At 34.4% G+C, this 12,523-nt stretch overlaps 2 protein-coding genes across 3 annotated transcripts; one reads left to right on the top strand and one right to left on the bottom strand.

Annotated features, from left to right (window-relative positions):
• The first annotated feature begins 2,016 nt into the window (after positions 1-2,016).
• On the top strand, positions 2,017-3,895 carry LOC148194102 (uncharacterized). Its single transcript, XM_088097109.1, has 4 exons — positions 2,017-2,571; positions 2,664-2,887; positions 2,964-3,098; positions 3,316-3,895. The coding sequence occupies exons 1-4, from the start codon at positions 2,017-2,019 to the stop codon at positions 3,893-3,895; spliced, it is 1,494 nt and encodes a 497-aa protein (XP_087953235.1).
• Positions 3,896-4,415: 520 nt separating this feature from the next.
• LOC124847693 (putative disease resistance protein RGA3) lies at positions 4,416-9,255 on the bottom strand. Of its 2 annotated transcripts, XR_015781501.1 has the most exons (3): positions 6,541-9,255; positions 4,786-5,080; positions 4,416-4,712 (listed from the first exon to the last, which is right to left on the bottom strand). XR_015781501.1 is itself a non-coding variant. In XM_088096076.1 (2 exons), exon 1 carries the CDS (start codon positions 9,168-9,170, stop codon positions 6,543-6,545), a length of 2,628 nt encoding a protein of 875 aa, XP_087952202.1. In that variant the 5' UTR covers positions 9,171-9,255; the 3' UTR covers positions 4,416-5,080; positions 6,541-6,542. The 2 variants fall into 2 exon arrangements, 1 of the variants encoding a protein (XP_087952202.1); XM_088096076.1 differs by having other exon boundaries at positions 4,416-5,080.
• Positions 9,256-12,523: the final 3,268 nt, after the last annotated feature.

The raw sequence follows: 12,523 nt of genomic DNA, 5'->3' as shown, positions 1-12,523 counted from the left end.
TATGTCCAAAGTTATTAAAATTAGTGTCAAATTTGTCCCTTCCGTTAACTATTAGGAAACGGAGTTAATGCGTTGATGATGTGGCAGTAATTATTTGCAACGTGGAAATAACTTGTTGTGTGTGTGGTGACGTGTATGTTACTGATAGAAGTAACTCTGCTGTATTAAAGAATGGGATTTTTAATTTGGGGAAAATCTGATTTAGGGCACTGATACGCGAGATTAGGGCAATTGGAAGTGTGGGAGAGTAGATAGAGTAGATAGAGTCATTGTCGCTGACGAAGATTGCGAGCACAGAAATCGTGGATACATCTATCTTCGTTGGATTTGGAAGGTGCGTTGAGACGTTTGTGGGTATTACGAAATTCGCGATTCCAAGGTGCGTTTATGGTAGCCTTTTATCTGTGTTTGGTTGCTTCCACCATGGTCCCCCCCCAAAAGTTTGTTTATGGTCTGTCTGTTTATTGTCCCCCATTATCTGTGCATGTCCTTTGTTTTTTCTTGCGCCATTGTGGTTGTGGTCCCCCGTGATGGTTTGTGGACAATATTTGATTATTTTTGTAATTCTGGTTTTGTAATTGTTCTTTTGTAATAGTGTTTTTGCTTTGTTTTACTTGTTTTTTGGGTAGATAACATTTGGGTTAAGCAATCATTAACTTTAAACAATTTTTATATTAGTTTAGATGGCCAACTCAGACGTTTAAATTGTGTTTTACCATGCGGGGAAATTTGAGAATAATGGAACATTCAGATACCACTATGGTCAAAACCACAACTTTAAAAATTGATCCAGATCGATGGAGTTATTTTGAAATATTAAGCATTCTTAAGGAGATGGGTTATAGGAATGTAAAGGCTTTGTGGTATTCATTGGGTCGTGGTCCTGTGTTAGAAGATTGTATGGAACCTTTATTAGATGACAAAGGTGCATGTCATGTAGTGAATATTGCTATGTTGAATGGTCAAGGTCACGTTTATGTTAGACACAAGGTGTGTGAGCCTGAGTATATTCTGGAGTTGGAATACTCTTCCCAACCAGATATTGTGGCACCTAGTGGTGAAGCAGAAGTTGGCAGAGAGAGTGTTGAATTGGGTGTTGAGATGGAGGTTGGTCAACCAGAGGTTCAAGCAGTGGGTAATGTAGAGCCTGAGGTAGAGGCTGAAGTACAAGTAGAAGGTGTGGTAGAAGTTGAAGTAGAGGCAGTGGGTGATGTAGATGTTCTGGTAGAAGGTGAGGTAGAAGTTGAAGTATAGGCAGTGGCTGATGTAGATGTTGGTGTTGAAGATTATGTAGAAGTTGAAGTTCAGGCAGTGAGAGAAGTAGATGGTGCTATAGAAGATTATGTAGAAGTTGAAGTTCAAGCAGTGGTTGATCTAGATGGTGTGATAGAAGGTGAGGTACAAGTTCAGGCTGAGGGAGTGGCTTATGTAGAGCCTCATGTACAAGTTGAGGGAGTGACTGAGGTAGATGGTAATGGTGTGGATGGACAGGGTGAGGGTGATGTACATGCTGATGAGTATGATGTTAGAAGTTGGACTGGGTCTGAACAGGATGTCTCCACTGACGATGGAGATGAAGTGGAATGTGATGTATTTGAAGCTAGTAACCAAATAGAACTTGGGGGACCTCGGGGTTTATCAGAAAGTGATTGGGAATCTGAGAGTTTGAACAGTGTTGTTGAAAGTGATAACACCAATGATGATGATAGAGATGGGTATGGTGATTTCAGTACTTTTTCAATGCCCAAAAGTATGGACCAACATCAATGGGAAGTGGGCACCTATTTTGCTGAGAAAAAAGATTTTACAGAAGCTATAAGAACGTATGGAGTAGAGAATGGAAGGAAGTTAAAAGTTTACAAAAATGACAAAAGAAGAGTGTGTGTCAGATGTTGTGGGGCAAAAGGTAAATGTTCATGGTATGCATATTGTGCATATAAGGCAGCTGAAGATACATGACAGCTGAGAAAGATTATAGACAAGCACACATGCAATAGAGAATTTAACATCCGTTTAATGACTTCAAAATGGTTGAGTGGGAGGTTAGAAAAGACCATCAAAGAGAATCCGAATATTAATCTATATAACCTCCAAAACAAAGTTTCTAAGAAGTGGAACATTGGTGTTTCTCGGTCTACTACCTGTAGGGCAAAAGCAATGGCTTTTAAAAGAATTGAGGGTGATTTTAAAGAACAATATAAAAGAGTTTATGATTATGCAAATGAGTTGCTTCGGTCTAATCCTGGTTCAACTGTGAAAGTCAAGGTTGAACCTAATGAGGACAATCCAATATTCAAGAGAATGTATGTGTGTTTGAAGGCCTGTAAAGACAGCTTTGTGTTTTGTAGGCCTATTATAGGTTTAGATGGTTGTTTCTTAAAAGGAAAATATGGAGGTGAGTTGTTAACTGCAGTTGCAAGAGATGGGAATGACCAAATGTGTCCTTTGGCATATGCTGTTGTTGAAGTGGAGAATAAGGACAGTTGGCATTGGTTTTTACAATTGCTCATTGATGATCTTGGTGGTGTAGAGCTGTGTTCAACTAGCACATATATTTTAGATCAACAAAAAGTAAGTAACGTAGCCCAATGCTGTTATATATCTTTCAAACCTTCTTCTTTTGTATTATACCGTGTATAACTTCATGTTTGGAACTGTGATAGGGACTTCTGCCAGCATTACAAGAACTTCTCCCTGGTGTGGAGCAAAGATTTTGTGTTCGCCATATTTATGCAAATTTTAGGAAGAAATTTCCTGGCCAAATTCTAAGACGTCTATTATGGAAGGCAGCCTCATCTACACACCCTGTAGCATGGGAGGCAGTGATGAGAGATATTAAAGATGTAAATCCAGATGCATTTAAACACTTGCTAGCAATTCCACCAAGGTAACATATATTGAAATCCATTCTTCTTGTTTGTTTGCCTAGCTGATTATATGTAACTGTTTTTTTCTTATGTTAGATTTTGGTCACGTTCAAGGTTTACGGGTAGAGCTGTATGTGACACCTTAGTCAATAATATGTCTGAAGCTTTTAACAGTGTCATATTACATGCAAGAGGTAAGCCCATCATTACAATGATGGAAGACATTCGTTTGTATCTCATGAAGAGATGGTCAACAAATAGACAGAAAATAACTACATTTGAAGGTCATCTTTGCCCAAAGATAAAAAAAAGATTTCAAAAGGAATTGCACATGACTCAATTTTGGCTACCTAGGTATGTCAACATCTGCACATAAGAATTTGGATTTAATGTTCATGTTATAATTTTTGTTTCTATATATACTTATTTAAATTGGTTGTCATTGCAGTTGGACAGGAGATAAAATATTTGAGGTCAGACACACTTCAATGATTGGTGAGAAGTATGTGGTTGACATAGACCAATTGGATTGTACTTGCAGAAAGTGGACTTTAATAGGCATGCCATGCTGTCATGCATTAGCTGCAATGAATTTCTTAAACATTAATGGGGAAGACTACGTGCCAAATTGGTTTAGAAGGTCAACATACCAAGAAACATACATCCCAATCATATACCCTGTCAACTGTCATCAACTGTGGGAAATGACTTCTCAGCCTGATGTTTTGCCCCCACCTAAAAGGACTTTACCTGGTAGACCAAAAAAGAAGAGAAGGCTAGAGGCTTGGGAACTGAAGAAGGATGAGACACAACTAAAGCAAAATGGGACTCGTAAGAGATGTTCCATATGCAGACAACTTGGTCACAAAAGAAATACATGCCCACAACGTCATCCAACAAACCAATGTGAAGCAAGTCAGCAACCTGAAACCCAGCCAACTTCAGGACCAAGTCAGGCACCACAAACCCAGAACAGTACAGGACCAAGTCAGGAACCTCAAACCCAACCATCTACAACAGGACTTTAGAAGTTATATACAACTTCACTTGTATTTTGAACATTGACATCACAGTATGATCAACTTTAGCTTAAGTATTACAGCCATTATTGGCTTCTTTGTAAACATTCAGTTGTACTTTGAACTCCATTTTGAAGTGGCTATTTTGTTAGCTGTGATGTGGGTATTTTGTTAACTATAATATGTATTTGGATGCTTAAAATCTCAATGTCAATGACAGTTTATCTTTTGGATGTCAATTTCATTTCCAATTTCTGATTATAATGTAAACATTTCCAATTTCATTTCCAGTTTATCTTTTGGATGTAAACATTACAGGTACTCATATTTTTCAGTCCAGGTCACCTCATCTACACTTATGAGGTGCTTAAACCTCTTCTTCATGAATGTGCTTAAACCATGATTGTGCTTAAACAACTTCTTTAGTTTATTTTTATTTCAAATTAAACTTCACAGTGCTTATGTTGTATATATCAGACAACATTTCAATTCAGACCACAAATTAATATGCTCTTGACAATAAGGCCAAACTGTTCTTCTCATTCATTACAAAACATCATATTACAATAAACAATGATGATGTTCATCATAGTAGAACACATCATGGACTACTAAACAAAATACATACAACAATGATATTCATCAACCCCATCAAACATACCATCCCTAACCACATCTTCTCCCTTTTTTGACAACCCATAAGAGATTTCTCCAGAGTATTAATCTTTCTCCTTTGTCAAGCAACAATACTACCACCATCATCTACATTATCATCATTACGCCATTTAAAGAAGTTGCATCCTTGAAATTCTTCATTTCTTGTCCGCTGTTCAAAGTATCCAACCATAAACATTTAGTTAATCACCAAAACAATTTATAACAAAAATTAAACTACAAACCTTGTAATTAGGGCAGCCCCATAATTGCTTCCCCTGGTTCTTAACTGTTCTTGCCACTCTCAACACAACAACCTCCCCACAATGGCATATTTGGTTTGCAACGAATCCCCTCGATGAAGCACCACGAGAGCTCCCCCATGAGCAAGACGAACAACCTTGATTGAAAGACATTGCCAATACGTCGCGAAGCTCAAAGCGAGACAACCACCAACCATGAACCACTTCGCCAACCAACTGTGAACGACCAAACACGAACTCGGCCACCACAAACCGCGAAACACGAACCACGACCTTACTGCCAACTCAACATAAACATCCAAATCGTAAACAATAACAACACAGAGGAGAAGAAGAAAAATTTCAGGAAGAAGACCTCTGGCGTAATGGAGAAGAAGACCCTTATTGGTTTTTTCTGTGCCCTAAATCACTGCCCTACCCAATCTTTAATACAGCAGAGTTACTTCTATCAGTAACATACACGTCACCACACACACAACAAGCTATTTCCACGTTGCAAATAATTACTGCCACATCATCAACGCATTAACTCCGTTTCCTAATAGTTAACGGAAGGGACAAAATTGATACTAATTTTAATAACTTTGGACATATTAAAAGCACTTTCATAAATGGGGACTTAATTGACATTAACCACTGAAACTGGGGACCAAAGAGGGTATTAAGCCTATATATATATATATATATATATATATATATATATATATATATATATATATATATATATATATATATATATATATATATATATAATTAAACTTGTATTACTTTTATTAAATGTTAGACGCTAAATTGATTCAATTATTAAGTTATAATCTCATTTAACTATAATGATGAATATAAAGTGTTAATCAATTTGAAGAATAATTATATATATTTAAATATATTTTAAAAAAGTATATATTACAAATATTTTATTTATTTTTGAAAATAAATAATTTTATATTAATATAATTATAAATAAAACTTTTATCTAATGTAATATCCTATTTTTGTTTAATTATTTCTTTCTTTAAAAATCATACCACTTGGTAATAAATAATATTACAACTAAAAATAAATTTATTTTACTAAAATAATTTTTTTTGACAATATTAAAATTAATTCTAATAATGAATATTAATTTTTCACTCTTTATAAACATTTTTTCAATTAAATATAACATTAACAATTATAATTTTATATTACTTTAATAAATAGGGACATTTTGGTAATCTTTAATTTTTAACAATCAAATAAATTTTTTAAATCTGTCACATCAATCAAATTTTATACTAATTCTCACAAACTTTACTTCCAAATCCACTTTCAGTTACTTCCAAATCCACTCAAACAAACAACAAAAAAATTATCCTCAAATCCCCTCAAATCCATTCAATCATTCTCTCCCAAATTATCTAAAGTGAACAAAGCATAAAAGGCTACATGTATTTTTCTTCTTGGTTTGATCTATACTTGATGTTTACACTATTACTATCAAATATTAGCTTACGGCACTTTATTTTGTATAAAAGAAAAACATTGTTTCAAAAGTTCAGAAGTGAGAAAAAAATGTATAAATTTATAGAAAGTACATAGTTTGCATGTAAATAGGAGATTGCATAACTTTATGTTATTAGATCAGTTCCTGATGTGGAGGGACTCACAAAATAGTATAATGTATCATTTAAAATTAGAAAAAGGAATAGTTGAAAAATAATAATATAAAAAAAGTTAAATGGTGAAATTAGTATATACCTTCAACTTTTGACTGTTAATTCTTTTTCATTTTCTGATCGATAATCTTGCCAAACAAGATTGACATGAGATATGTTGTGCCAATCCTGTCCAACTCCTGGCCTGTATCTTTTCCATAATTCAGAAGAACCAGTGACATCTATCTCTTTTAGATTTGTGAGGTGAAGCATGTTATGAGGGAGTGATGATAGGTTTGGACAATAGAGAACTGAAAGTCGTTGGAGACAATTTAGAGTTGGTAGCCAATCGGGAAGCTCCTCAAGATTCAAGCAATGTTCAATAGCTAAGGACTGTAAAGAGTTGGCAGATCCTTGAAGCCACCGAGGCAATCTGACTAGACTTGGCAAGTCTACAAGAATGAGAAGCTTCAACCTTGAATAAAGGATTTCGTCGCTAAGGCCCATTGACAATTTCAACTTCTTGCAGTTGGAAATCACTAAAACCTCTAAATTTTTTATGGCATGGAACGGCACGGTCTTTAGACTTTTACAATCAATTAAAGTCAATCTTTTAAGAGTGGGTAGTAGTATTCCTTTGAACAATGACTCCAAATTATCACAATAATAAAAACTTAAATATTTTAAAGAAGTCAAACTTGCAACTTCTTTTTCTGGAAAAACAGGTTGTTTGGTGGTTATAAACAGGTGACGAAGGCTTATTAGATTTCCTAGTCCTTCGGGTAACTTTTGTAGCTTTATGCACCCGTTAAGGTTCAAGACTTGCAAATTTTGAAGTTTGCAAACTGAATCAGGGAGTTCCGTAAGGTTTTCATTGTTCGAAAGGCTGAGATATCTTAAATGTTTCAACTTTCCGATGCAGCGAGGCAGACTTTCGTAATCACAAATATCTAAGATTAAAACCCTCAAGAATTTGCACCTTGATACCAATGTATTCAAGAAATCTTCATTATTAGCTCCATTAGGAAAAATGATACTTCTTAGACTTGAGGGAAGAAGAGCTTGATCAGGCAAATTATTATTCATTAATAACAAATGATGGGCATTCTTGTATAAGTTTGGATTGTGCTTTTGTATTATTTCAAACTCACCCTTTGCAATATATTTGGCAAGATCAACCACCAAATCATGTAATTTGAACCGGAAATCACCTCCAAAGTCTTCATATTCTGAAAGAAAAGATCTTGACCATAGCTCATGTAACAATTGAGTGGCAACATCAAACATTGATTCACTTGCCTTTGGTGGTGGAAGAAAACCAAGTCCTCCCCATAACCTACAAACTTGAGAAGTAAAAAGAAAAGTGTCTTCCGGGTAAAGGGAGAAAGAAGCAAAACAGGGTCTTAAGTATGAAGGGAGTTGATCGTAACTTAGTTTGAGAGCAGGCAAAATGTCTTTTTCATTTTGTTTTAAATTCCAAATCTCATTGTCTCTTACACTCTCCCACTCTCTCTCGTCAACCCTTGACAACAGTGAACTCCCCACCGTTTTCACCGCCAATGGTAACCCTCCACATTTTCTTACTATTTCTTCCCCAATTTTCAATAGTTGTGGATGTTTCATCTCATCTCCATCTTCAAAAGCATATTTCACAAATAGAGAAAGAGAATCCTTTTCGGAGAGACATCCTAGAAGGTACGAATTTGAGGATTTAGTGTGCATAATGGCAGCTACTTTATGGCTACGAGTAGTCACTAGGATCTTACTCCCTTCAACACCCACATCTATTATTTCTCTCAACTCATCCCATCTTGCACGATCCTCGTTCCACACGTCATCCAACACAAGCAAGGACTTCTGCCCTTCAAGTGTATTTCTCAAATGAATTTGAAGTTGCTCTGTCTCAAAGTTATTGAAGTTTTCCCTATTTGGGTTTGGAGCAGAATTGAGGATTTTAATGAGCACATTCCTAAGTTCAAAGTCATTGGAGACACACACCCACATCCTCAACGGAAAACATGCATTAATAGTGGCGTCATTGAAGACCAACTTAGCAAGTGTGGTCTTTCCCGAGCCTCCCATTCCCACAATGGGAATAACTGAGAGACTTTGGCCATGATCATCTTTCAACAGAAGTTTTATTATTTCTTGTTTATCATGTTCCCTCCCTATAACATTGGAAGGGTTTACATGAGAATGAGTCATTTCCCTCACGTGCACGACACGTGTGTCTTGATGAATGACTTGAAGGCCAAACACGTTTCTTTGATATGCAAGTTTGGCCAACCTGGTGTTGATGTCTTGAATGTGATGCGCCATTCTAAGACGATAAACAACAGGATTACTTGATGAGAAGAAACGGCGTACCTTTCTTGAGCAGCTTCCATAGGTGTTGACAACTTGTTTCCGCAAGGCTTCGCACTCAAAATCATCGACTATGTCTTCAGCATCAGAAAACACGTGCTTGATCTGAATCAGCCATTCGCTCAGGGCACTGCTCTGCGGATTCTTTTTCTCGGCATCCAAGAGCACACCTCTTATGAGTTCCATAGTTTCTTTCATCTGTTGAAGATGGCGGTGCACACCAAACGCTAGAGAAGCTTCTTGAAAGGCAGCAGAAGCAAGCTTCCCTAGGAGCGATTCTGCAGAGCTGAAAAGAAGCGATTCAGCCATGAGTTTTAAAAGTGGAAGAAAGAGGAATGGAATGGAAAGGGGTGTTTGAAGTTGAATCATATATCAGATAAGTATGATATTTATATTTGTGGCCGAGCGACCAATAGAAATGACTCTCATGCATTGCCTCCTCTTCGGGAAAGGTATTACTTAAAATGACTGTTGAAGAAACGTAGCATCAAACAGAAGCTTAGAGAGAACATTATTCTTTGTTCCTTTCTTTGCCTCATCTGAGACGTTTGGTATTGGATAAATCATGCTTTTCTCAAGTTCCAATTCTTACACACGCAGAGTCTATTCGTGTGATATTGCATGAACGTTTTTTAAAAAATGTTAGCAAGCGCATTTCAAGTGCAATTGCTGATATGGATGGAGACAAGGTCTCTGGAAGAAAGTCTCGGCTGCAAATTTAATCATCAATAGAAATGACTACAAACAAGGAAAGAAAAGAGTGTTAGAAACTCATCCTTATCCAACATATTTAGACATTGATCAAATTCAAGCAATAGGAAGAAAAATGTTTTGAACCCCATGAGACTGTTCCTTTCCCGGAGATGTATGACAAAAGAAAACAATTAGGTTTCTTGCGTTTCAAGATAAATCCATACTTATAAATATTATAACAAAACATTTTTTATCGTTAATATTTTTATTACAAGTTTCTAGATATCCATGATATACGAAATTAATTACATTGACAAAAGATTATTCAGACAAAAAATTACATAAATTAAAATTATTGTAAAATATATATCTCTTGTTAAATTCTTAATATATTCATCTCAATACTTTGTTATTTTTATTTTTCTAAATTTATAAATATTTTTAGGACATATTAGTAATAAGGATAAACAAAGAAAACTTGATAAAGATAATAGCGTATAAATAATATATTTTTCTCCAACACATAAATAAGCTATTATTAATCAATTTTAGCACCAGCAAAGTTTATTGTGAACACAAACTTTTCCTTTAAAAATGTTGAGAATCCTTTATTGCAGGCTGCCTCATTTAGGGTTCAATCATAAGGTAGGATGTCACCTTAGAATGTGGAACCTATTTCTCTGATGACCTCTCGGATTTCTGCGTTAGCTCACCAACAATTCCGGATTCGGGGTGATAGTTCTGATCATCATTATTTTTATTTTATTTATTTTTATTTTTTATTAGTAATTTTAATTTATCTTTTAAAATAATTAGAATTTCTATTTAATAATTTTAAAAAGATAAGTATTTGTTTTATATTCCTGAAAATTTCATAGATTTAAGAAAATTATTAATATAATTGGATAAATAAGTTAGAGAGTTAATGATTTCAAATACAAAATTAAGTATATAAAATTCAGATCCAGTTCAGTTCGAACTCAACCTAACGAGCCAATCCAGTTTGTCCAAAGAGTAATGTTTAACTTACTCAATGAGATAATTCTTCCAACAAACTATGCGCTTTGAGAAACCTTACAAAGTTAAAATTAATACTTTTGAAAAGAGAGGACTTGATATAAATGGAAAGACATTAGATACTCATTCTAGAGAAGACACATTCATCCTTATTTTTTTCTAGTGCTCAGAATATATAGGAGTAACTAATTTCCTTATTCACGGGTTGGACATAATATATCTTAACTCTTTGTGATTTATGCTATTCAATATTTGTTTTCAATCGCTATTGTGTTCTATTTTTGTTCTTAACTTCATGATAATTGATTGATTGGATATTTGTTGGTATATGATTATTAGACACAAAGTTAGAACCTAGACTAGGATAGAAAAACTAATAGTTTCGACTTTAGACATGGAGATTTATCATTGGTCATTCTAAGCATCTGAACTTAATGCTTAATGTGAATCTATTGTAAAACTATCTTAAGATTAAAAATTTTATTATTAAGGTTTAGACTTGTTTCTAAGAAATTAGGAATTGTTAAATAGTGGTGTGAATGCTAGAATAAGAATTAGAGGTATATTGTTTTGTGCTTTTACATTGAATTTGATCAAAAATCCCAATCCCGGTGAAGTTTTTACCATATATTTCATTTAATCAATTTAATTATTTTCTAAAAATTAGATTCACTTGTGCAAAAATGGGTTTCGATGTCGGTGTTTCTCGACCTTTAACGTCTAACTCTAGGTCGACGTCATAGCGGAAGACGTTATATTGACGTCGACCCATACCATATTGATGATAATGGTTGTGGCTTCTATTGGATGGAAATGAAGATTTGATGTCTAGTAAGGAGAGGGAAGACGTGGATTGCATCAAATTTTCTTACGGGACGACGTTAATCTCGTTGAGCCACAAAGAATATTGTTCAACAATTATTTACTTTTAGAGTCCACTGTTAGGGAGTTGACGTCGGTCATGGTATAGGCCGACGTCAATATATGTATTTTAATGTCGCTTAAAGCATAGGTCGTCATTAAGTTAAGGTTTTATTTTTTAAAAATTGATTCGTTTTTCTTAATTTTACCACACCTGAAAATCAGAAAACCAATTTTTCCAATTGATATATCCAGAATTGATTTATTCATAGTTCAAACTATATCAAAACTGAAAACTAAAGCTATCAATATAAAAACAAAAAGATCTTAAAGCAAACTATTCTAGCCTAATTTTATCTTTTCTTATTGTGACATTTGATAATGAAGATGAATTGTTGAACCGCTGCAAAATCAAGAAAACTTTACTATTCTTTTTATTCTAATGTTGAAAGTTGATTGAGATTTGTAAGATTTCAAATGTAAATTATCACCTCAGTCTTGCTTAGGTGATTGTCTTTATCCATAACATGATGTAGTACCTGCATGCCCAAGAATATGTCTGCTTGTTACACTAAACATGGGAAATAAAATAGTCAAATATGATGGTTTAAATTTCACTACGAAAATTAATAAGTTAAAGATCAATGATGACCAACCTTAGGATATAATATTCCAATATGCTATGCTTTGGGCTTACCCATAACTCTAAACAAATTTGAAACATTTGAAGTATAATTTAATATATTAATATCATAATGAATTGATATGAAAGAATGTAATACTTATGTTTGTAACAAGGATTTCAAGTCATATTTGATCTTCCTATGCATGGAACAAAATTATACAAGTTGGGTTTTTCTTGGTATGATCACCATCATTTGTCAATGACCCCTAACATGTACCAACAAATAATGAGTCTATTAATTAAATTTTGATAAAAGTGGACAATATTGAGTAACACATACCCATCAATGTATGGTGCGATATACAAATTTGATTTCAAGGAAGGAATCTTAGGTGTCTTGTATACAAATTTTTTTGCCCATGCTTCAACTGAAGATAACTAGTATTTTCTTCACAAATGGAACATGCAAAATGACCTTTAACACTATAACTACTCAAGTTTTCATATGATGAGAAATCATTTATGG

Source organism: Vigna umbellata, chromosome 8, assembly GCF_029865625.1.
Source record: "Vigna umbellata cultivar VRB3 chromosome 8, Vumbellata_1.0, whole genome shotgun sequence".
NCBI lineage: Eukaryota > Viridiplantae > Streptophyta > Magnoliopsida > Fabales > Fabaceae > Vigna > Vigna umbellata.
The sequence above is the reverse complement of the archived record's forward strand: the minus strand, read 5'-3'. Positions and strand labels throughout refer to the sequence as shown.

Bases quoted from the DNA above. Each gene is read 5' to 3' on its own strand.
- LOC148194102 (XM_088097109.1), top strand. From the start codon at position 2,017: ATGACTTCAAAATGGTTGAGTGGGAGGTTAGAAAAGACCATCAAAGAG. The intron at 2,572-2,663 runs GTAAGTAACGTA...GAACTGTGATAG, and splicing joins ATATTTTAGATCAACAAAAA to GGACTTCTGCCAGCATTACA. The intron at 3,099-3,315 runs GTATCTCATGAA...TTGTCATTGCAG, and splicing joins ATGATGGAAGACATTCGTTT to TTGGACAGGAGATAAAATAT.
- LOC124847693 (XM_088096076.1), bottom strand. From the start codon at position 9,170: ATGATTCAACTTCAAACACCCCTTTCCATTCCATTCCTCTTTCTTCCA.